The sequence below is a fragment of the Nuphar pumila genome, chromosome 14 (genome assembly GCF_984573655.1).
Source record: "Nuphar pumila chromosome 14, dmNupPumi1.hap1.1, whole genome shotgun sequence".
In the NCBI taxonomy this organism is placed as follows: domain Eukaryota; kingdom Viridiplantae; phylum Streptophyta; class Magnoliopsida; order Nymphaeales; family Nymphaeaceae; genus Nuphar; species Nuphar pumila.
In genome coordinates, this window is record NC_143262.1 from 83,521,054 (window position 1) to 83,543,946 (window position 22,893).

Genomic DNA, 22,893 nt, shown 5'->3' on the forward strand with positions numbered 1-22,893 from the left:
TCGTCATCATATAAGGATGAAGAATATTGGCAGAGAAAGAAGAAGAAGAATATGGAGAGTTGTATAACTGGTGGGGGTTCTACCTAACTCCAGCTTTCTTCGTAAAAAAAAATACATATCTCTGTTATGGGCACGAATGGTTGTTAGTGTGGGCCCCACTTGGGAATATGGTATCACCATGATTGTTGGACTCCCATCCATGTTCAAACGACCATTGCTGGACAACAGGAACAGCTCGTGCATGTCACCATGTGATTGGGCCTTGCAAGTTCGAAACCCACTGGTACATAGGTGGTTGGACAAGTATTGTAATAAGAAGGGGCCTTAATTCCACCAGCTCTATTATGGGAAAAAAAAGGGAAGGGTGCCTAAGGGGTGCCCTTGGTTTGCTCTGCACTCATGACTCAACTAAGGAACTTAAAAGGTAGGGGGCATAGTTGCTAGAAACAGGTAGGGATACTGGTACGGGTACAAGGTACCCATATGGGTATGGGTATGGGTATGTGAGGACTTAAAAAGTTTGAGTACGTTTTTATTTGAAATGCACATGGATAGAGTTTCTAGCAAACATTGATGTGGTTTTTAAAAAGTTGATACAAAATAATATTTTTATAAAGATATCGACAAATTAGAATAGCTAAGCATAATATGTAATTCAATCATTATTGTATAATATTTTTTTATAAATATTATAATTTTATAAATAATAATAAAATAATGTCATTATAAAATGAAATTGTTGACAAACTTGATACTCATTTATAATATAATAGAAATATGTTTCTTGAATATTTAGTACCTTTGTCTATTGCTTCATAGATGAGTTTACTGGTATCTGGTATTAGTAAGCCTTAGGGGTGTCAACGGGTCAAGTTTTTCCAGACCCGACCCATACCAAACCCTGTAAGGTCCAAGTATGGTGATAAATAAGAAGACCTGATTAAGAACTGTCTAGACCCGAAAGTCCGATTAATACATGGAACTGGGTATAGTTTGTGAAATTTTATAACAGACCTGGACCTGACCCGAGTTCCAATTAAGACTCATAAATTTTTAATGTAAAAATGATAAAAAATTATTATTTTACCAGATATGGCCCAGGTCTGGTTCATATAGTTCTTATTAGGTCTGAATATGGTTTCTCATGTGGTGGGTCCGATTAGACCCAGGTCTGGAACCGATACCATACCCAAAAATCAAGACCAAGTCTGGTTCCACTTGGGTCTGAACCAAACCCGACCCGTTGACACCCTAGTATGCCTGATACGTTGTACCCTAGTATATCGAGTACCAATGCAATTATGGCATGTCTCCCAATGTCTATACATCCCCAAAAACATTTGTGCTTCTGAGGGCCACCAGAAGCCATAATTGGAAGATTTGGTTCAAAACCTCACAATAAGCACCTTGAGGGAACTTATTAATAAAAGATAAATTCCCATATTTATGTCAATCTTTAATTTTCCAAACCAGGTCCATAACTTGTGGTGATAAATAGCAATTACATCCACTCAATTTTGATGCCATGACTTACACATAACATCTCAAAATCAATGCCTATACACATGGTTACTGCCACGTGAACAGACAGGGCCATCAATGAAATTAACAGAACGAAAAATGAAAAACAAACCCTAACTTTGCAAATGGCAGCAGAAACGGTAAAATCCATTTTCCAACCTGACAAGACAGTCATGGGATAACGGCCTAATTTGATATGTTCTGTCAACATGTTATATCCACCAAATAACCACCATAGCTGCACAGCAAGGAGAAAAAAGATGGCTTCACATTATATGAAGCGTCGCTGCATGGTGGGCATGCAGCCACCTGCCTGACAGCCATCCATCTTGGCATTTCTCGAGAATGGTGCAGTGTGCATCTTGACAAATGTTGCGATTGATGGTCAGAAGCAGTAGATTTGCATGCTAGGCATGCAGAGCCGCTGCATAAAAAATGACCTCAAAAAAGATTTTGGCTTACATTGGATGTGGTTTGGAAGCTTTCTAAAACAAACCAAATAGAGATCATGTACTTAACTAAAACAAAAGAAAACTGAGGAAGCAATTTGCACTCCCTGGGCATCATCTCTTCCATTGGGGGTTGAATCCATTCAAGTGTAAGAGAGAGAGAGAGAGAGAGAGAGAGAGAGAGAGAGAGTCCGCCTAAAAGGAAAGCCAATATAAACAACTCCCCAATGACCTGATTCTGCTTTGGAGTGGCTTTGCACCACCCCAAAAGCTTGAAAGACAAAAAACACGCAACATTGTTCTACTATACAGCAACTGGAGCAGCAGCAGGCGCATCTTGGTAACCAGTGATGCCAGTTATCTTTATGCGTGTGTTTGGCTGCACAACAATGTTCATATCAGAGATAATAATAACCTAGCAAAAACGCATGTGATTTAAAATAATGGGAAACTGTGTATGCATGTGTGTGTGAGTATGTGCACGTGCACATGTGCATGACTCAATTTTCATTACTAGGCAAGCTTGACTCCAACTGAAGCATCCTAATTTTGACCATCAGAAAAATTAAACCTGGTTTCATGCAATGGTCCTGAACCATTGTTCAGGATAGAAACACAAGTACATACAGGGGAGTATTTTGGAATTAATGTGGTGAAATTCTGCAGATGCTTGAGATTTCAATATTTTGCTCTTTCAGATAAGGATACGTTTGGTTGCATCTCATGTGAGATGGAATCAAATGTGATTTGAAGTAGTATAATTTAAAATCATATATTCCACCATGTGATTTGGAATCACACGAGAGTCACTTCAAATGTGATTTCAAATCACATTCCTTTTCTTATTTGCGTGAGATTCCAAATCACATGTTTGGTTATCTTCGCAAATGAGGTTCATTCTCTCATTTGCATGAGATTTTAAATCACATTTGAATGCAACCGCACATACCCTAAGTGACAAGCCAGAAGTTCAATGACATGGAAATTGTCTCCGTGCCAGTAATAGCATAGATCATGTAACACTGTTGTCAAATATCCTCACATAAAATGCCAAAACACAAAACAGTGTAGCAGCAAGAGCCATATCTCATCAATTCAGCACCACACACACATACACGCATGCAAACAGACTGATAGTTTCACGATAGATTGAAGTGGGCCACTGCAACACTTGAATTTTTACATTTTTTTGACCAGCACCCATAAATTGATTCATGGCAAAATCAAGGATCAGAAATTAAGAACATGAATCTGTAGTGTCCACAAACTAGTTGGCCACTCCAAAAGGATCAGTCTGACAAACCAAATTTCTGCAGTTTCTATTTTCACTTGTGGATATCTTTTCCTGATAAGGCGGGGATATACAATGGGCATATTCAGCTTAGGCATGCCAAAGGCTGGCATGCAAAGTAGTAAGTTTGATATGGACTGATGCAAGAAGTGGTGATAGGGTCCTACCTTCTCAAAATTATGGGCTTCTGATACCCTTAAAACATTTTATCTCACAAAGGCTTCGCAAACTCATGAATACAAGTTCAATAAAGTCTTGCATTGATCAGACCCACTTTGCATATGCTCTAGAGATATTTTAGTCTAATCTCCAAAAAGATTCGACTTTGAATCAGTGTGTTTGATAAATAACACTAAAAGTCTATAAAGGTTATGGAAGTACCTGGCGATGTCCAATATTCCTTCGATAATTCTTTTTCTTCTTGTACTTGAAAACAATCACTTTGCGGTTCAATCCCTAGATAGCATTGAAAAAACAATACTTATTAAAAAGTTCCCCAGGAGAGTATAAGAAAAACAAATATTACAATTTCATCTTGAATAGCTTCCAAAATCTTGTGCCTTACATTATCTTCAACCACTGCATGTACAGCAGCATTAGGTACAACAGGTTTGCCAATATAAGTATTTGACTTGGTTGACACAAGCAAAACCTTGTTTAGGATAATCTGCAATATTGGAGGAAAATCGAGTTACAAGAAAGATAACCACTAAGATATTAACATGTTTGGCAAAAAATGCAAAAATTCATATAACATGAGAGAACCATTTTACTTATTACAACCATGCATACAGAAACAAAAGGCGTTATAAAATGCAGATAAGAGCTAAACAGTTCTAACCCAACCAAGCCAGAACTAGTAAAAAAGGTGCATACAGCCTAATCAACCAAGGGTATACATCTGGATTCTTTAGATATTTTTCTTCTCCAAATGTGGAGTTTCTAGATGGTTTCCTTCTCAATGCCTTAGTATATGATACAAGTCACCAAGATTAAAGAGTGAAACTCCAACCGACATACGCAAATCTGTGTCAGTGGATCCATGGGATGTTGATTATCAGATAATACTGCAGAGTTCTCTTTTGTAGCAATGAACCTATGGATTACCAGGTACAATAATCCGGGAAAACAATAACTTGTGGATAACTGTATCGTGAACAAAACATTATAACCAAAACTGTTGAAAATGTCAAAAAATCAACCTCAAAGAAGTGCACTGAGAAAAGATATACTTGACCTAAAATAATGAATGACTAGAATATATATGGCATCCAATAAATCAAAAGCTGGAAACATGATAAAGGAACTCCATGGAATATAAAATCATGAGATGCAAAAGGTTAGATACTGTACAAAAAAAAAATTACATGGAGTAGGATTTCAGGCGTACTGTTCAATAATCTGAGAGGCACTCTGGCCCAGTAACCAAAAAGGAAAGATCACAATGGCAAAAAATGTTTAAAAAAAAACAACAACAACAAATGCAACAAAAATGCTGCAAAAGGATTTAGTGTGCCACACTGTTTAGATTCACAAACCAACAAGAAAGGCCCTCCAGAGAGTAGCAGAAAAATCACAATAACCAAAAACAAAATTAAATCAACATTTATACCACAAACAAAGAACCACATCCCCATTTCTACACTAATACACAATGAAGAACAGAAACACCACACAGTTGGAACGACAACAACAAGCAATAAGCAATCAAAATTTCTTACCTTATCGTTCACATTAGAGCCTTTCAACCTCTGTACATACAGGAACCGTCCCGGGAAGACTATGTATTGCCGAGACCCCACCTTTAGAAGAAGAAGAAGAATTCAAACCTTGCAGAAATTGTGAAATTTTAAACACCCTTATAAAGAAAAAAAGAGGAAAATGGCGGCAATGGGAAACGCAAACCATGACTACAGCGAACACTTCTTCCCCTTTGGGGATATCTAGGGGTTTGGCGACTTGGGTCGCCTCTGATTCGAGTTCTGTGTCGATGGTGCCTTCTATTTCGGAAAATTCAGCAGTGGAGGAGAATACGGGAGGTAAAAATCCGGGCCTTTTGAGGGAAGGAGGAGGAGAAAGGGTGATGGTGGTCGACAGATGAGAAGAAGAAGAAGGAAAGGGGAGTCGGGTCTTGTGGGGAAGAAATGATTGAGAGGCTCTTGCAGATATCCTAGAGAACGGAGGTGCTGCTGAGAGGCTCAGAGGGGATGCCATCTCTCTCTCTCTCCCTCTCTTTGTGTTACTGTAGAAGCAGAAGTAGCGTTAGCTGCGTATCCTATCCGGAAGCTGAAAGCCAAATAACATCAAGTGCAACAGGATCTGGAGCTATATATGGATCGGATCTGAGCTGAGATAGGCATGGTTAGAAGAAATCTAGTTGATTGTTGATTTATACATGTATCGACCCGGTTCAGACCCACGATGGTTCGGACACTGACTCTCTGCGGTGATTCTTGGATTTTTTGAAGATTTTGCAATTGTAAGCCCAGAGTTTTATGCTGCAGGACAGTTTTCATAAGCAGGGGTGTCAACGGGTCGGGTTTGGTTCGGACCCAGGTAGAACACCAGACTTTTGGGTATGGTATTGGGTCTGGACTCAGGTCTAATCAGGTCTACTATAAGAGAAACTATACTCAGACCTGATAAGAACTACATCAATCCAGCCCAGACCATACCCGATAAAATAATAGTTTTTTTATCATTTTTATATTAAAAATTTGCAAGTCTTAATCGAAACTCAGGTCTGGTACAAAATTTCGCAAACTATACCCAGATCCATGTATTAATCGAACCTTCGGGTCTGCACTCTTATTGGATCATTTTCAAAATCATATGATTGTAAATCACAATAGAAGGTTAGTGCAACATGAGAAAAGTACAAGTTGTGATTTTAATTACAGGATGCGTTTGATTTTGCTTTGAATCTTGTGAAAGTTGGTCATTGATCTTGTGACTTTTACTTTCCCATTTGTGACCAAAGCAAACATGCTTTTAGTGTTAACAACCAAAGTAGATGACAAAATTTACCTTGTGACTAACAATCATAACTTTTACTTTCTCAGCTCTAATTGTTCATCCCCATCTGAAACCAAATAGAACATGCTTACAAACACATTTTTTTACTTTCTTAGTTGTGGTTGTCCATTCTCACCTGTGACCAAAGAAAACAAAACCCCATTTGTTTTTTGGCAAGAAAAAATCTCTCAACAAAATAAATTTTTCTTTAAATAAGCGTTCCATATAAACATACTGAAGAAAGTTTTCAATTAATTTTTTCATGCAGAAAAATTAACTTTAAACTGAACACTGCCCTCGAGAAAAGACCTTTTTCTTATGACGAAGAAAAACTCTCACCGAGAACCAGGTCACTTAATGGGCCCCGCCCACTGCGAGGTAAATTTGCTTACATAGTAACACTCTTCTTTGTGAATATAAACGGGTCGGATTTGGTTTGGGTGTAGCCATTTTGGAACTCTGTATCGTAATAGCTCTCCTCGGCGATTCATCGCCCAAATCGCCGAGAAAACACTAGTGAGAGTCTAGCCGAGGAAAATTAGCGTTTTACAACAGAAATCTCCTGAGTGTCGACTCGGCGATAAAATTGAGTGCAAAAAATCTTGATTTTTCGCTATTGTCTCCAAAAAAGTATGGTTTTCTAAAAAAAGGTAAGAAAATCATGAAAAAAGGTAGAAATTTGCTTGAAAAATCAGGTTTTAAAGGTTTTCTTTTTAATCTTTGAATGGGCATGGAAACAATCATTTTTTCTTAAAATAATCTGATTTTGGTTTGGAGCTTTTGGAAAATACCATCTCTCTAAAGAAAATATCGGTGTGCTTTTCATTGCTCTGTTCTCCATCGAAGTGTTTGCAGACCTCTTCCATCAAAGCCTTTGTAGATCTTGCAGCTGTTGCACTGCGGTAGGGTCATCTTCTTTATGTCAAATAGTTATTATATATTGGTTTTCTACCAAAACTACATACAGTCAAAATTGGATAAGTGAATGCTTATATGGGATGTGCTTTTAGATTCTAACATGTAGATGTGTGTCTTCTTATCTTTATTTAATCTTCCAAAAATGAGCACGACAAAAATATTTTATTTTTAAAAATGCTTTATAAATTATCAAATTCGTCAAATGGACAACTTCGTAGGTTCCTAAATTTTTTTAGATGCTTTTACCCCTTACAACTGCAAATTTTCAATTTTGGCGGGTCACAACGCTGAAAGTGGATGGACCCACAAAACTCGTCAATAAAATTACATCTAAGATTGCGATATTCCAAAAAAGATTGTGAAATTTCAAAACACTTGCGAAAATCGTGACGAGTATCGCAAATTGCGTTGCAAAAATCCTTTAAGTGTTGTGAAAGTCCGCACATTGCGAAATTCCAAGTGTTTCGCATGGGTATTGCGAAACCTATGTTTACAACCCTAGGATTCTTTTGGTCTTCAACCAGTGATTTCCAATCCTTTTGTCGATCTTTTAATAACATTTTGACGACATTTTGAAGATATTCAGGCTTTGCCAAAAAAAATTATCAGTGTCGGTTTATCGGCAACAGTTTATCGATAGTGGTAAACCCCAAAAGGGTGGGCGACACTTTATCGACAATGAGTCTTTTGGTAAAAGCATATGCGATACTTCATCGACGGTGAGTTTTTCTGGTAAAAGCATGGGCGACACTTCATCGGCGTTGAGTTTTTCTGGTAAAAGCATAAGTGGTGAGATGATTGATAGCACTTTATTGACAGTCAATTTTTTCAATAAAAGCATCAGAGGTGAAAAGATCAATGATACTTCATTGATGGTAAGTTTTTTCGGTAAAAGCATCGGTGGTGAGATTTATGATATGAGTGAGATAGAAAACTAAAAGTCTACAAGTTGTTCGTGAGAGTTTCATTCTCATCATAAAGAACATGTAGGATGATGATATAGAAGGCATCTGTTCTAACGAACTGTAATAGCTGAAGAGATGTGTTGGATGATGATGATGATATAAAGTCGACGTATCTCACAATAAATGTTTATTTGATAACCTGGTATGGGTGGGATAGGAAAAATCAGGAGAATAACACAGATGTAGAATCAACGATGGTATAATGTGTTTTCTCTCTATTGAAGATATGGTGATATATATCATTCTTTAGGCCCAAGAGATATAGGTAGCTCTGCGTATACTTTGTTTTCTCCTCATCAAGGAGGCAGTAAAAAGTAACATTATTGTGAAATAATGGAATAAATGCAATGTATAAGCGACTTTAATTTGTAAAAGAATGAAATGAATGCAATGTATGAGCGACTTCATTTTATGAAAGAAATATAATAAATACAATGTATAAGTGACATCACTTAGTGAAAGAATAGAATGAATGCAATGTATGAGAATCTTCATTTTGCGAAAGAATGAAATGAATACAATGTATGAGAAACTTTATTTTGTAAAAGAAATGATGCTTTGTTTCTCAACTACTTTTGCTGCATCTGGATGCCCTATTTTTGCAAACCCCGAATTTTGGTGCTCCTCCAATGAATTTTGCAACCCCAATGCAAATTTCATGGGGAATTTTGCAACACTTGTGCAAAATTATGAATTTTTGCATCTATAGTACAAAAATCATGACACTACTTATGAAGTTCGTCAAGAGTTTTGTGTTGTTGGTTGCAAAATTCTTAAAATTTTTGTAGAATTCACAAAGTTTTGCATGCTGCATGCGGTGATGTAAAATTTCTTTTCAACGTGCATAATTACTACCATATTAAATTTATTTTCAACGTGCAGTATGACCTTCACAAATCATGTTTGTAAATGTCACCCAAAATGTATGAACCACCTTTAATTAAACACTCCTAACATACGTCTGAAAATATGGTACGACCTTCGCAAATCATGTTTGTGATTGTCACTCAAAATGTGCAAGCCACTTTTAACTATATTTTCCAATGTGTGTTCACAAATATAGTATGACCTGCACAAATCATGTTTGTTAATGTCCCTAAAATGTAGGAACATTTTTTAACTAAATATTCTCAACATACGTTCGCAAATATAGTATGACTTATGCAAATCATTCTTAATGTCCTTTTGTAAATGTTTTTATCATCACATGCTTTCTGATTCATATATAAAGTCATTCAGTCCATTTTTTTTTGCTTCTTCTTTATGGCGATTTCTATACAATTCATCTTGCAACATTTTGGTGAAGTTGTGGCATCCTTTTGGTCAACTTCTTTGTCTTTCGATCAACTCTAGTAACTTAGGTCAAAAGGTGAGTTTTTCATATATTTTCTTGCATGCTTGAGTTTTCTTTTAAATATATATTTAATAGACTTTTAGTATTTGTGTTTGGTTGTTGTCGTGGATGATTTATGTTCGTTTCTTTGTATTTTATTTAATACTTGACTTCAAATTGTATATTTAGGGTTGTTTTATATAGATATATATTTGTTAGTCTTGTAGTATTTATGTTTGGTTGTTGATGATTTTTATTTGTTTGCTTATCTTTTATTTAATATTTAATTATTTTATTATTGGGTAATGGGTTAGGGTTGAGAGTGTATAAACATTCAATTAGTATACTGGAGTTGGGGTTAGGGTTGATTGTGCACATGCATTCAATATAGGTAATGTGGTTATGTTTGAAGTGGTTGGTTTTTAGAGTGGTTGTTGTAGGCAGTTGTGTTAAATGAATATATAAACACTATATGAATGGTCTATTCATAAATGTTATTTTCATTTGATGAATGATATGTTGTATGGTTTATGTAGGCAGTTAATGATAGCTTTAAAAAGGGTTAAAGTATGTTACCGTCTTATTGATTACCCTCGTTGGAAATCTATGATAGTGGTAAAATTAGTAACTTTAAAAAAATTATTGTTTTAATGTCTCATAAAACCGAATATGTGAAAGAGTTATTGAGCCTTCAGTATAGTTATTCTCCAATATTTACTTAATTGTTTTTATCGTACAAGATGATAATATTAAACAAGAAGCAATTGAAATGCGCATCTATCTTACGAACTATCAGTTGAACGAAATATACACCAAAGAAGCAATGATGAGAATGATGAGAATTGTGTAGAAAAATATGCATCTATCTCAAACACTAACAATTGAGCTCAGTCCTAAGGCGAACATCCAACTCTTCCAAACAGTTAACAATATTGATGTTTGTAATATGCACACGGAGGGCATGCAATTGTCCCAACCAATTAGGGATATAGATGTCATACGTGCAAACAATGAACAACTTGCACCAAAAATTAATGTTATACATGATCGAGGGATGTTTTAAGAGGAACTCAATTTCACGTAGGTACACTGTCATATGTTTTATTTTGTTGGGTGTTTAAAATGTAAGCAAATTAGTTGGTTGCTAATCTTTTTTCAAGATGATGCAACACACATAAGGGAGTGCATGGTCAAATACTATGAGAAATTGAAGAATACATATATACAAAAAGAGCAAACCCTACAAAATGTAGAGATAAGGAACATAAAAGATTCACATTTTAAAACAAAGGTAAGGAAAACAAATTCAACCATGACAAAAGGTCCATAGGCCAAACAAAAGGCACAGGAGGAGAAGTCAACCCTGACAATAGATCCAAAAGTCAAAAAGAAAGTAGAGGAAGAGATGCTAGAGGCATGTGATAAGGAAGTTGATTTTAAAGAGAGGTGAAAATTTTTGAATTCTCATTAATATTTGTAAATTTTATAAATAAGATGTTTTATAAATTTTACATTGTCATTGATATGTATGACTTATACATTACCTTCTATATTTTGTAACTAATATATGAATTTATTGAAAGATATTGTAAATTTTACACAAACATGAGTTTTCTTGTAAAATAACATGTTTTGAATTCTCGATAATAACAAGTGTTGTAATTAATATATATGAATGATGTTTGCCCCATAAATTCATGACATTCATGACCTCATAATGACGTTCACATATCGTCGTATGCAAAACAAAGGACATTCACAAATATGGGTCATAGTTCTCATACAAAGGACATTCACTTAAGTTGAACAGTGACATTATTGGTCAGAGTTTACAATTATGTACTGTGAACTTCCTAACCTTTGCAACTTTGTGATGATTATGAGGTTTGCATATTCGCATCGTATATTTATGAAATTTAGAACCTTCGCACATTCATTGCATGCATACCTCCTTTAAGTATACATTCACATAAGTTGAGCACTAACATCCACAAATACAAGCCAGAGTTTACAAATATATGTTGTGAACGTCCCAACCTTCTCAACTTTGTGATGATTATAAGGTTTGTATGTTTGCATCACATATTTACTGAACTAAGGACCTTCACACATTCATTTCATGTGGACCTCCTTTAAGTATACATTCGTAAATACATGCCAGAGTTCACAACTATGTGCTACGAACGTTCCCAACTTTGCAACTCTGGGATGATTACTAGGTCTGCATGTTCGCATCAAATATTTGTGGAACTGAGAAACTTAGAAATCACAAATGTGTATTGATTGTATGTGAACTTCCTTTAGGTTCAAGGCTGACTTCTGCAAATATCTTTCTAAACTTCACAAACATATATTGTGAGTGTCCTTACCTTCGCATATTTGATTAACTTTATGATTAGATGATGTTCGCAGGTCAGTGTGTACGAATGTCCTGATGTTCACACACTCTTATGTGTAAATATAAATTATACTATAGTATATGAATGTCCTCATGTTCACACACTATGATGTGTAAATGTCAATTAATACCAAACTATGTGAATGTCTTTGTGTTCGCACACTCTGATATGTAAATGTCGTCTTATTGATAAGGTTAATATTGGTGTGTGAATAACATACATACATTCGCAAACCCAGATGTGTGAATATCGTTCAATTGATAAGGTTAATATTAAAGTGTGTTAATGTCCTCATGTTCGCACACTCTGATGTTAAATGATTCAAATATAGTTTAAATACAAGTCATCAATATATAAAATTTGTTATAAATTATATATGTATCTATAAATTATACATATATTCATACACACAAACTTGTCAATGCATTTATACACAAAATATACAATATATATATTCACAATATAACAAACCTGTTATAAATTATATATACATTCATACACAAAAACTTGTCAAGACATTCATACACAAAAAACATATTATATACATCCATACATTCACAATATATAAATTCAAACATTGAAACAAAAATATATATAAATAAATATACAAGTTTAATATAATTTAAATTTGTCATTCAATTATAATTAATTGCAATAAAAGTATATACAAATTATAAGAGTATCTATACAACAGATAAATGTTTGTGAATCTGATCAAAACTGTGAGAAATTCAGGGCTTGCTACTATTATGGATGTTGCATATTTCGCTCTCATGCTCTTAGCTCCTCAAGCTCCGTATGCTTGATAGCGAAAAGTTTTCTCTGAGTTCACAAAAGCTCTTTATGATTATTTTGAAGGATATCCTTTGTTTGAACCAAATCCTGCAACCTATAGATTTTAGCCTTTTCAAGAGTTAACTCTACCATGACATCCACTCCACTAGAAGTCCTTTTAAGCTTCGGACTCTTAACCCCAATTTAGTGTCCCTTTGCATTTGTAATCATATATATATATATATGAGGTAATAAAAGTAAATTTGTAAACATAATTAATTTGTAATCAAAGTATAATCAAATTATGAATATCAAAGTATATGTGTATAAGTGAATTGTAATCTCACTGCCCCTCTTGGTGTTGGAACTACTTGAAAACTATTAGTTATGAGCATCTATGTTCTCTTGGCAGACACGTACCATAAAATAGAATTTGATGTCATCATCATTGTCACATCAATTTTCAAGTTTGACAATGAACATGTTATGGTAATCGTTCAACCTATCCTTCAAACAGTATGAGACACTTCTACTAACATAGGGAGGATAACGGTGTTGCAACTGAGCATATTCAAACTGCTTGACCACTCAGTTGAACATTTGGCATTCAACTTTATTCATGTTGTGCAACCAAATGTCCTCCATGAGCTTCATGGCATGGACAACCACATCCTCCTCTTCATCTACATCTTCTCCATAGGGGCACCACATTGCATAAAAAATGAAGTTTCATTCATAGTAAGAGTACTATATTGCATTATTTATAAAAATAGAATCACTTCTTTTACATATACTTACATGTGTTTTCGTCAATACATGTAACTTTGTAGTGCAAAGAGCCCTTCCTATCCCTCTTTCAACATTCTGCTCTTACTCTTTCTTTTTGTTTAAGTGTTTTCTCTTATGTGATATAGTCAATAAGAAATACATGAAAACCTAGATAATTGGACACGTCTAAGGGTGCTTCCAATGGATATGTGTTTTCATATCCAAACCTACAAGGATCAATACACGGATTAATACATAAAATTAACAAAATTTTGTTTTCATAAATCAAATCAATGAATCAATATTCGTACCTCTAACAAAAACCAATATACCAGCGAAGTATTTTTTTCACACTTCACTTGACTCAAACTTGCGTACACATATGCAAGTAAAGCTTCTCCCCATGCATATTCATCGACATGATCTAGGTCTTTCACCAGTTACATATATGATGCATATATCAACTTCTCACTTATGTCGATGAACACATATACTAAAGAAGTATAGCAAAAATGCCATCAACTCCTTATCTACCCTAGCACCAACATTCTTTCTAATACATGGTATTTTCTCCTTCATTCTCCTCATCTTATTGTTGTCATATATCTTCCTCAACCATGCCAACTTCAACCTTTTACCTTTGAATGTATTATCAGGTGTATTCAATAAAACTTGACATTGATATTTTAAATCTCCAAACTGAAGTGCATTCATTGGTTCCATGTAGCACTTTAATTCTGTGATGCATGTCACGTCTTTCAAGGTAATGGTCATCTTAAAATTAGAGAACTGAAATATGTTCATTGTCAGATTCGATAATTGTACTATGAAATCTATGAGACTATGACTAATGTTTCATGGTAAAACCTCAAAGAATCATCAAATGTGCATTCGATCTAGCTAGTCTTTCACATCCTCTGATAGTATTAAGAACCACTCGTGTGCTTAAAACCAGTAAAATTGATGCATATAATTTATCATATCCTGTAATCACAATAGAATTTGCATGAAATCAGTCACATATCATAGTTTAATAATTATTACATATAACATTCAAATTTATTTATTTTAGTAGACTACATAGAACTACACACAATAATAGATAATTGATTCACTATTACATTGAATTCATAATCATGAATTGCATTATTCAAATTATAAACATGCTTAACAAACACACATACTCATTTTATAATTTAATCATTGAATTATAATATTTAAATAGGTTATTTTACAAATATACTCCACAGATATACACATTTTACAAGTTAATCATTGAATTACAATATTCTAATTAGTTACCATACGAACGTACTTCACATATATACACACCTATCACTATTGAATCATAATTTTTAAACTAGTTATGTTACAAATATGCTTCACACACATATATGAAAATTCAATCAATAATTGAATGTAACACTGAGATTGATTGCAACATCTTACAAACATATTGCATATGAAATCTATGGATTCAATAATTGCACTATAGAATCTATGAGACTGACTAATGTTTCATGATAAAACCTCAAAGAATTGTCGAAAGTGCATTTGATCCAGCCAGTCTTTCACATCCTCCGATAGTATTAAGAATCAATTGTATGCTTGAAACCAGTAGAATCGATGCATATAACTTATCAGATCCTGCAATCACAATAGAATTTTCATGAAATCAGTCACATATCATAATTTAATTATTAAATATAATACTCAAATTTATTTATTTTAGTAGATTACATAGAACTATACACAATAACAGATAATCGTTTCACTATTGTATTTAATTCAGAATCTTGAATTGCATTATTCAAATTATAAACATGCTTAACAAACACACATATTCATTTTATAATTTAATCATTGAATTATAATATTTAAATAGATTATTTTACAAATATACTCCATAGATATACATATATTATAATTTATTGAATTACAATATTCTAATTAGTTACCTTAAAAACATGCTTCACAAACACACACATATTATAATTGAATCATAATTTTCAAACTAATTATCTTACAAACATGCTTCACACATATATATGAAAATTCAATTAATAATTGAATATAACATTGAGATTGATTGCAACATCTTAGAAACATATTGCATATACTAACAAATTAAGAAAACACATGTCCACGAGCACTAGACCTTTGCTACTGCGACCTCTTTGCCACACTCACTCTCCAATTCACCCATCGACTTTTCCATTTGATAAGGTTTCTTGTTTTTCCTCTCATCAACCTCTTTGTTTGTTAGAGACAATTCTTATCTTTTCTTCACAGTCTCCTCCACTTGCGCCTTGTCACCCTCTCTTTGTTGAGGTTTCTTTTTCACCCTTTTTCTTCTCACAATGTCTATATTCTCTCTCTCAATCTCACCGCTGTCAGTAGTTACATCTTTTGCTTCCTCCAATCGAGCATGCAAGTTAGCAACTACTGAAGACTTAGATGTCAATGGCTCCTGGCACTTCACCATTCGTTGCTCTCCCTCCTTAGATGTTGCATGGATAAGAGACAAGATTTTAAACATTACCTCCTCAACTTTTCATGCAACAACTTTTATTATTCTTGCTTAATATGTTTGTTTCTTCTTATTTGTCTGCAACATTTTTGGCCTACCTACTTAATGTTTTATTTTTTGTGAAATATGCCAGCTATCCATACTTTTAGCCACAGATCTAGTTTCCTTTTTATCTATGTGTTAGGCCTCTTTCGCACTCTATAGTTGCTGAATCACTCACTAAATATATATTTTTATTTTGCTATGTTCTTTGTTGCCTCAATGACTAACTTTTTATAATAAACAAATGAACAATTTTTTACAAAATCAAATTCAATGATGAGGTATTGAAATAAGCTATTTCACATGAAATCAAATTACAAGAAACAAATAACATAAGTTAATGAAAATACAAAAATAACTTAAAACCATATAAATAACCAAATTGGAAGATAAAAACAAGTAAAAAAAGTGGGCCTTATACAAGAAAATGAATTAAACAGACAAACAAAATAAGCTACGAACTTTCGAAATAACTTGACATTGCTTAATGGCAGCCTACCAAATCCGCGATCCGCGGTCGTCCTCCTGCCTAGGCGAGCAGATTAGGTCACATTTTATATAACGACTCAATCTCCACTGCACATCTCTGTGAGAGTGACCCGCAAAAAGTGAGATGTGCGGTGAGGATTGTACAACACAACGATTTGATTTCCTAATTTTCTAACATCAAACATTGTGTTATACAATTACAAACACAATTTTAGGTTCCAAACAAAAGGGAGGTGGAGGTCTGCGTTTGGTTCCAAACGAAAACAAGGTCTCTCTCTCTCTCGCGCTCTCTCCATGAAGAGACCAAAACCAGTAAAGCCAGCCCACCGGTTCTCTTCCACCCCTTCTCCAGCACCCCACACCACCAAATTCTGCTCTCAACCAAAGCCCGGAAGCAGCAAACCCTCCCCCCCAACAATCACCTTAACCAAACTCAGAACCAGGAAATCCTTAGCTCCCCACTACTCCTCTCCTCATGCCCACCAACAACCCACCCAGAAACTTGCGTCCCCAAATGTCTCCTTGGCCTCCTCTGACTGGAAATGGACGCCCCTCAACATCAAATGCTCCGAGCTCTCCCTCCCCCTCACCCTCCTCACCGGCCAGACCTTCAGATGGAAGCAAACGGGGCCTTCCCAGTACACGGGCGTCGTGAAATCGCACCTCTTCTCCCTCAAACAACTCGAAAACAATGTTGAGTACTTCTTACATTGCTCGAAAACCGATCCATTTGACGCAAAAAATGCTCTGGTAGATTACCTTAACCTTGGGATATCTCTGGAAGAGATGCGGGCAGGCTTCGTCGAGGCGGATTCGAGGTTCGCGGCCTTGGCGCCGCACGTCGGCGGCGTCCGCGTGCTCCGGCAGGACCCCGTTGAGTGCCTGTTTCAGTTCATCTGCTCTTCCAATAACAACATTGGGAGGATCACCAAGATGGTCGATCACCTCTCCTCTGTTGGTACTCTTCTGGGCTCGGTTGGCGGGTTTGATTTCTACGAGTTTCCTTCTTTGGAGCAGTTGGCGGATGTCTCGGAAGAGAAATTTCGGAGTGCTGGATTCGGTTACCGGTAAGTGGTTGGTATGTTTTGAGATTATGATTCTTGTTAGTTTGATAAGTTGGAACCATGATGGTGATTCAGAGAGTTCATGTTACTAAAACAAATCATCATTCTCTTTGAAATTATCTGTGTATTTGATTAAATTGGAAAGGTGGTGATTGAGGCTCTTTCTTAGTCTGTGCATGATTATGTGCAACGACAAAGTGATGCTTGTTTATTCGCCTACCACTCTAGATTTGAGTTTTCAGGCAAATGGTTGATCTGTAAATTGAGATTTACTCATATATGGGCGAACCAATATGCTTTCCCAAACAATTTGGTTATTGTAGTTTGCATCAATGTGGGAGTTGGTTGTTGCTTGCTGTGGATAGGAGCTTTGAGAATCCGAATTTATATTTGCCTCAGCGTATTCACATGCAGGCTTGCTTGCTTTCTTTCTTAAGAGGCATTGGAATAGTTAATGATGTATTTGGAATAAACACATTCTTAGGTAAATGGTTTCCACTTTGTTGTTCAAAGAGACAAGATGCACAATTGCATTCATTTCAAGTTATATACATGAAATTGCTACTTTGTTGGTTCCAAGAAAAAGGTTGCATTTGTTTGCTTTGATTTTCAAAGACGGCAGTGGCCAAAGCGGAAAAGCCACAGTGATTGACTAACACTGAAGGTATGAATTTAGATCCATTGTTTATGTGCATCACCTGCATATAATCAGATACAAAAGCCAAGGCAGCCGAAAAGCTGCATCATTATCTTTTGAAATCTTGACATCCTCCCATTGAATATCTTGGTTATTCCAAGTAGGGATAAGAAGTCCATGCACGATTCCCTTTCTTATTAGTCTTAGATTTGATGAGATATCACACTCAGGATTTCACATTTAATTCTCCAAAAATTGTCGCTTATCGTTAAACTTATCTGTTTTTTTAATTTACGAATACTTCTTATGCACATTTCTATTTTTTACATATAATTTCCAATTGATGTGATGAAAAGATTGTGAATAGCAAGAAATTTTGAGAAATTTCAGTTGATTTCTTTAGATTTATGCCTCTTTTTTTTTAATGGATAATAAGACTGTCATTGCATGTTGGAACTTTATTCGGCAGACCTATAGGCACAGTGATTTGGAGTGCCTAAACTAATTGACTCGTCCCAGGCAAGTCATGTTACCACGGGGGTCTTTGGAGCCTCTAAAGGGGCATTTGCATGTCACAGAGAAGGGCCCTTTCTGTGGTAAAGTCTGCTTTTTCCATGGGCCCCACACCTGACGCTGTGAGGCTCACAAACACAGAAGAGCCTCCCGCACAGAAAGCCCCTGGGTCCCCTTTATTTCCCCTCTTAGGCTGCATTTACTGCAGAAACAGAGTCCAATGGGGATGGTCGTACTCTGTTTCCATGGTGTCACTCAACATGCAGAGAGGGTTACTTTGGGACATGTCTCCTAAGGTTTTCCCATAACTTTGACACCCAAGACAACTAGATCTATGAAGCTTAATCTATACCATGAGTGGTTTCTGGTTACAGATGCCAATGAAATGCAAGTTTGTAAAAAATCCGTGCTTCAACATTGAAATAAGGAGAAATGTTCTATAACTGTCCTTGTTTTACAAAATAATAGCTATCAGACCGATGGGCTCATCAAGGTGAAAGTCCGTAAATAAAAGAAAGAATTGCAGTTGGAATACGTGTTTTATACCATTTGGTAAGCTTTTCTCATGGTACTGCCATGAGAATTTATGCTTCAAGCTCTTGATTTGACGAAGTAAATTGTGTTTCTGCATCTGCATTGGCTTATAAATTCCATTATGTTAATGTCCTTATAGTTGTCTAGGTTCCATTTTCTAATACGTGTGCTTTGCATTGTCTTTCTCTAGTAGTTGTGCGTTGCTACTCTTCTTTGCCTTCCTTTTTTTTTCTTGGTTAAAGATCAGATTCTGTACTCACAGGGCCAAGTACATAATTGGCACAGTTATGGCTTTGTTATCAAAACCTGGTGGTGGTGTAGAGTGGCTGGAGTCACTTCGTAATTTGGAACTCCAAGAGGTGACAGCGAGCCTGTGCACGTTGCCTGGAATAGGTCCTAAGGTGGCTGCTTGTGTTGCTCTCTTCTCTCTTGACCAACACCAAGCTGTTCCTGTTGATACACATGTTTGGCAGGTAAGCATTAGAACTTTGACTTTTTAGCTCCTTCCTCTATAGTCTATGGGCAATATGCTGAGCCTGCGTCTATAAGTAAATACTAAATACATCTTAATGCTGTTTCAGATTTGTAATAAGCTTTGAAGTAAGATCAGTAAAATGCTAGTGGCCCTAATTCCTGTCATTGATTTCCTGTAGCTGATCATTGACCAGTATCATGTTCTCGTGGTTGGACCTGTACTTAGTATTGGCCAATTACTAGATAATCTTTGGACCACTTAATCTCTTCAATTCATTTAATCCTGGTCTGCTCCTTCTATTTGATCTCCTCTAATTACCACTGAGAGAGATCCTATCAAATTGGCTTCTTTTAGTTTTTAAGCAAACTTAAGGAAGCTTTATTTTTTTTTTAAGGTTTAGCTGGCCCCTTCTAACTTCCATGTGAAATGAAAGCATCTCCTACTTGTGACCGGTCCTTGCCCAGGCCATATCTAGTTGTTTGGAAACTGTAGTAGGACTGTTGCACTTGACATGTCACCTAATTCATCTACAACCCAAGGGAAGTCTAGAAGCGGCATTATAGAGATCCTTTTGTATTCCTATTTCTGGGCGATAGACACCATGTCCTATTTATATTCTAAAAAAAAAACACAAAAAAGGTAAAGATTTTCAGATCAAACCCTGGTATTAATGAATTTAACAAAATTTCTTTTTTTTAAGACTTAATTTTGTCATGATATCCTCTCACTTTCTTGTACAATTATTAGTTTGCTTGTTCTTACATGCTAATCTGCACCTATCAGGTCTTTGTTACAAGTTATTGTGCTCATGTAAATCTTAAGTGTCATGTTATTAGATGTTGGTTGAGGATTTTAGCATTTCATTTTGATTTTTTATTTGATCATTAATTGTACAAACTTTCTTATGTTATTTTTCTCTAATATTTGAAAATCTCAATTGGAAAAGCCTAATAATGTCTTCCACTCCATTTTCATTATAAAGATGTATCATGTCAGAATATGTTACTAAAACTGAATCATGCCAATATTATGGAAGATGTTCTTCAACTATTTGAAGGAAATAAACAACATTTGTAGTTCAAAGAGTGGTCGCCTAAGCCTATCATCTTTCTTCTTGCAACTGTTTAGCGGCATTTATGTATGCCATCAGGCAGCTGATATATTTGTGATGACCCCCAATTTGCGCAACTTGATCCTTGCGCTGACGAATCCAGTGCTACTATGCTTGAATGCTAAGCACTTGAGACCTCAAATTGAGTCCTCAATCTCAAGATTTAGTGGAACATAATGGCCTGGTATTGATCTTGGTCATATTCTGTCTTTAGAACTATGACATTCCTCCACAAACTTATGCTTGTTGGATCATCAGACTCAGAGCCATTGTGTTAGTTTTGCAATTCCCTCTTCTTATTAGGAAGGTGCTTCCGTGGGACCATATGACTGTATTCTTCTTGAAAGATCTGAAGATGCTGAAATCACCTTTTGGGTCAGATAAGCTTCCCCAGCTGTTGTTTGCTCATGAGGCTCTTTCCATAGGTTATTAACTGTCAACAGGTGGCTCAGATTGCATGAAATGCAGCCTGTGGGGCTGATAAGCTCCCTGGTTTGGGTATGTAGGATATGAATCCATGTAAAATTGGATACATTTGGGTATTTCCTATCTGCACCCGATTACATGTAAATTTTAATCAGAAAAAGAGAAGAGAAGCATGGTCTATTGAGTTGCCCGGATATAATGCCTGATCAAATTGGCATCCTGACCTGATCAAGATCCTCCTATGAATGATCTGGCAAAGGCCAATGAAGTTGGGAGCCTACCATCCATACTAGTGTTTTTCACTTCTGTGCTTGACATGGTGGAATTTTATATAGCTGGTCACTAAGATGCAGTTAGAAGGGATAATGAATTAATTAATATGGACTATGGATTCTGAGTAATAGACAATTTGAGAACCACTGCTTTCAGTGCTTCTTACTAGCAGACAAGAAAAGTGTATTATGCTTATTGCAACTCTCTCCCTCTCTCTCTCTCTCGTGCATGTGCTCACACACACAAACACGCATGCACACAGACTCACATATGCGTTCACATTCATATGCTTGGATTTTGGGTGCTTGATAGGATACATTGACAATGCTGTTTAGAAAAGTCCAGTGGTGGTGGTGGTATGCCCCAGCAAGTGCATCCAGATTACTTTTTATAATGTTGTTAACTTAATTTGCATGAAATTTTAGTTCCCAACTTATCATTTGATTGAAATGCACCAGATTGCAACTAGATATTTGCTACCAGAGCTTGAGGGTGCACAACTGACACCCAAGTTGCACCAACGTGTATCCGAGGCCTTTGTGAGTAAATTTGGCAAATATGCTGGTTGGGCACAGACTGTACTTTTTGTAAGTGAATTGCCGATGCAGCAGGCCTTATTGCCCTCGGATTTGTGCTCTATCAAGAAATCGCCACAAAGAAAGCCATATAACAAAAAAACAGAAAGCTATGCATGAGATTTGGTGCAGAGTGGAATTCTTAGCTGGACAGAAGCTGGTCTTGTCTATTGCAGTTCACAAATGCCAAATTGAAAGCAACAATTGCTCAACAGCCTTTACGAATCTATGACCCATCTTTTTATTTGTCAACGTCCACTTTAAGAGTTTGAGCAACCACTGCATCAACTGACATTCTGGGACTTTGGATCTGTGCACTTCCCTAGTTGATGCTTGCTTTTTGGCCTTTTATTTCTCCATTTTTTTAATCAAGCTGAGGGGTTAAGGCCCCTCCTTTTTTTTCCTCATTAGGTACAAGAAATGTATTCTTCGAACATGTTTTCCTGTATTTGTATCATTTTGTAACACATGCAGACGCTATTTGTGTAATCATACATCTAATGGAATCATCTGCCATTTGAAACCAGGAATTGATTTCTAACAGGTGTTTTGTTGTTCTTGCTCGGTACATGATTGCAAGCAAGAGTATGCATGTATCTTGTCATTGTGGAATTTCCCCAGCTAGTTGCTTGTTTGGCATTTCTAAAGGCCAGATGCATCACTGTGCAGGATTACCAATATTGTGCATGCACATTTTTAGATATTTTGGGCGCATGAAGAACCAAATTATGGCCAACTACTTCACAGTATTGTGGGCAGTTCAGAAGTGAACAAGGACGTGCTCAAAATCT

The 22,893-nt window shown here is 35.9% G+C and overlaps 2 protein-coding genes across 2 annotated transcripts; one reads left to right on the plus strand and one right to left on the minus strand.

The window, feature by feature from the left end:
• Positions 1 to 1,773: 1,773 nt before the first annotated feature.
• Positions 1,774 to 5,566, minus strand: LOC149817154 (large ribosomal subunit protein bL21c-like). The gene is made up of 5 exons (XM_089988019.1): positions 5,167 to 5,566; positions 4,983 to 5,063; positions 3,827 to 3,928; positions 3,643 to 3,717; positions 1,774 to 2,349 (listed from the first exon to the last, which is right to left on the minus strand). The coding sequence occupies exons 1-5, from the start codon at positions 5,473 to 5,475 to the stop codon at positions 2,275 to 2,277; spliced, it is 642 nt and encodes a 213-aa protein (XP_089844145.1). The 5' UTR covers positions 5,476 to 5,566; the 3' UTR covers positions 1,774 to 2,274.
• An 11,189-nt stretch (positions 5,567 to 16,755) lies between these two features.
• LOC149817155 (N-glycosylase/DNA lyase OGG1-like) lies at positions 16,756 to 22,627 on the plus strand. The gene is made up of 3 exons (XM_089987588.1): positions 16,756 to 17,561; positions 19,505 to 19,715; positions 21,986 to 22,627. The coding sequence occupies exons 1-3, from the start codon at positions 16,789 to 16,791 to the stop codon at positions 22,220 to 22,222; spliced, it is 1,221 nt and encodes a 406-aa protein (XP_089843714.1). The 5' UTR covers positions 16,756 to 16,788; the 3' UTR covers positions 22,223 to 22,627.
• Positions 22,628 to 22,893: the final 266 nt, after the last annotated feature.

Bases quoted from the DNA above. Each gene is read 5' to 3' on its own strand.
- LOC149817154 (XM_089988019.1), bottom strand. From the start codon at position 5,475: ATGGCATCCCCTCTGAGCCTCTCAGCAGCACCTCCGTTCTCTAGGATA. The intron at 3,929-4,982 runs GTAAGAAATTTT...CCAATATTGCAG, and splicing joins GCTCTAATGTGAACGATAAG to ATTATCCTAAACAAGGTTTT. The intron at 2,350-3,642 runs GTACTTCCATAA...ATTGTTGTGCAG, and splicing joins GGAATATTGGACATCGCCAG to CCAAACACACGCATAAAGAT.
- LOC149817155 (XM_089987588.1), top strand. From the start codon at position 16,789: ATGAAGAGACCAAAACCAGTAAAGCCAGCCCACCGGTTCTCTTCCACC. The intron at 17,562-19,504 runs GTAAGTGGTTGG...CTGTACTCACAG, and splicing joins AGTGCTGGATTCGGTTACCG to GGCCAAGTACATAATTGGCA. The intron at 19,716-21,985 runs GTAAGCATTAGA...GAAATGCACCAG, and splicing joins TTGATACACATGTTTGGCAG to ATTGCAACTAGATATTTGCT.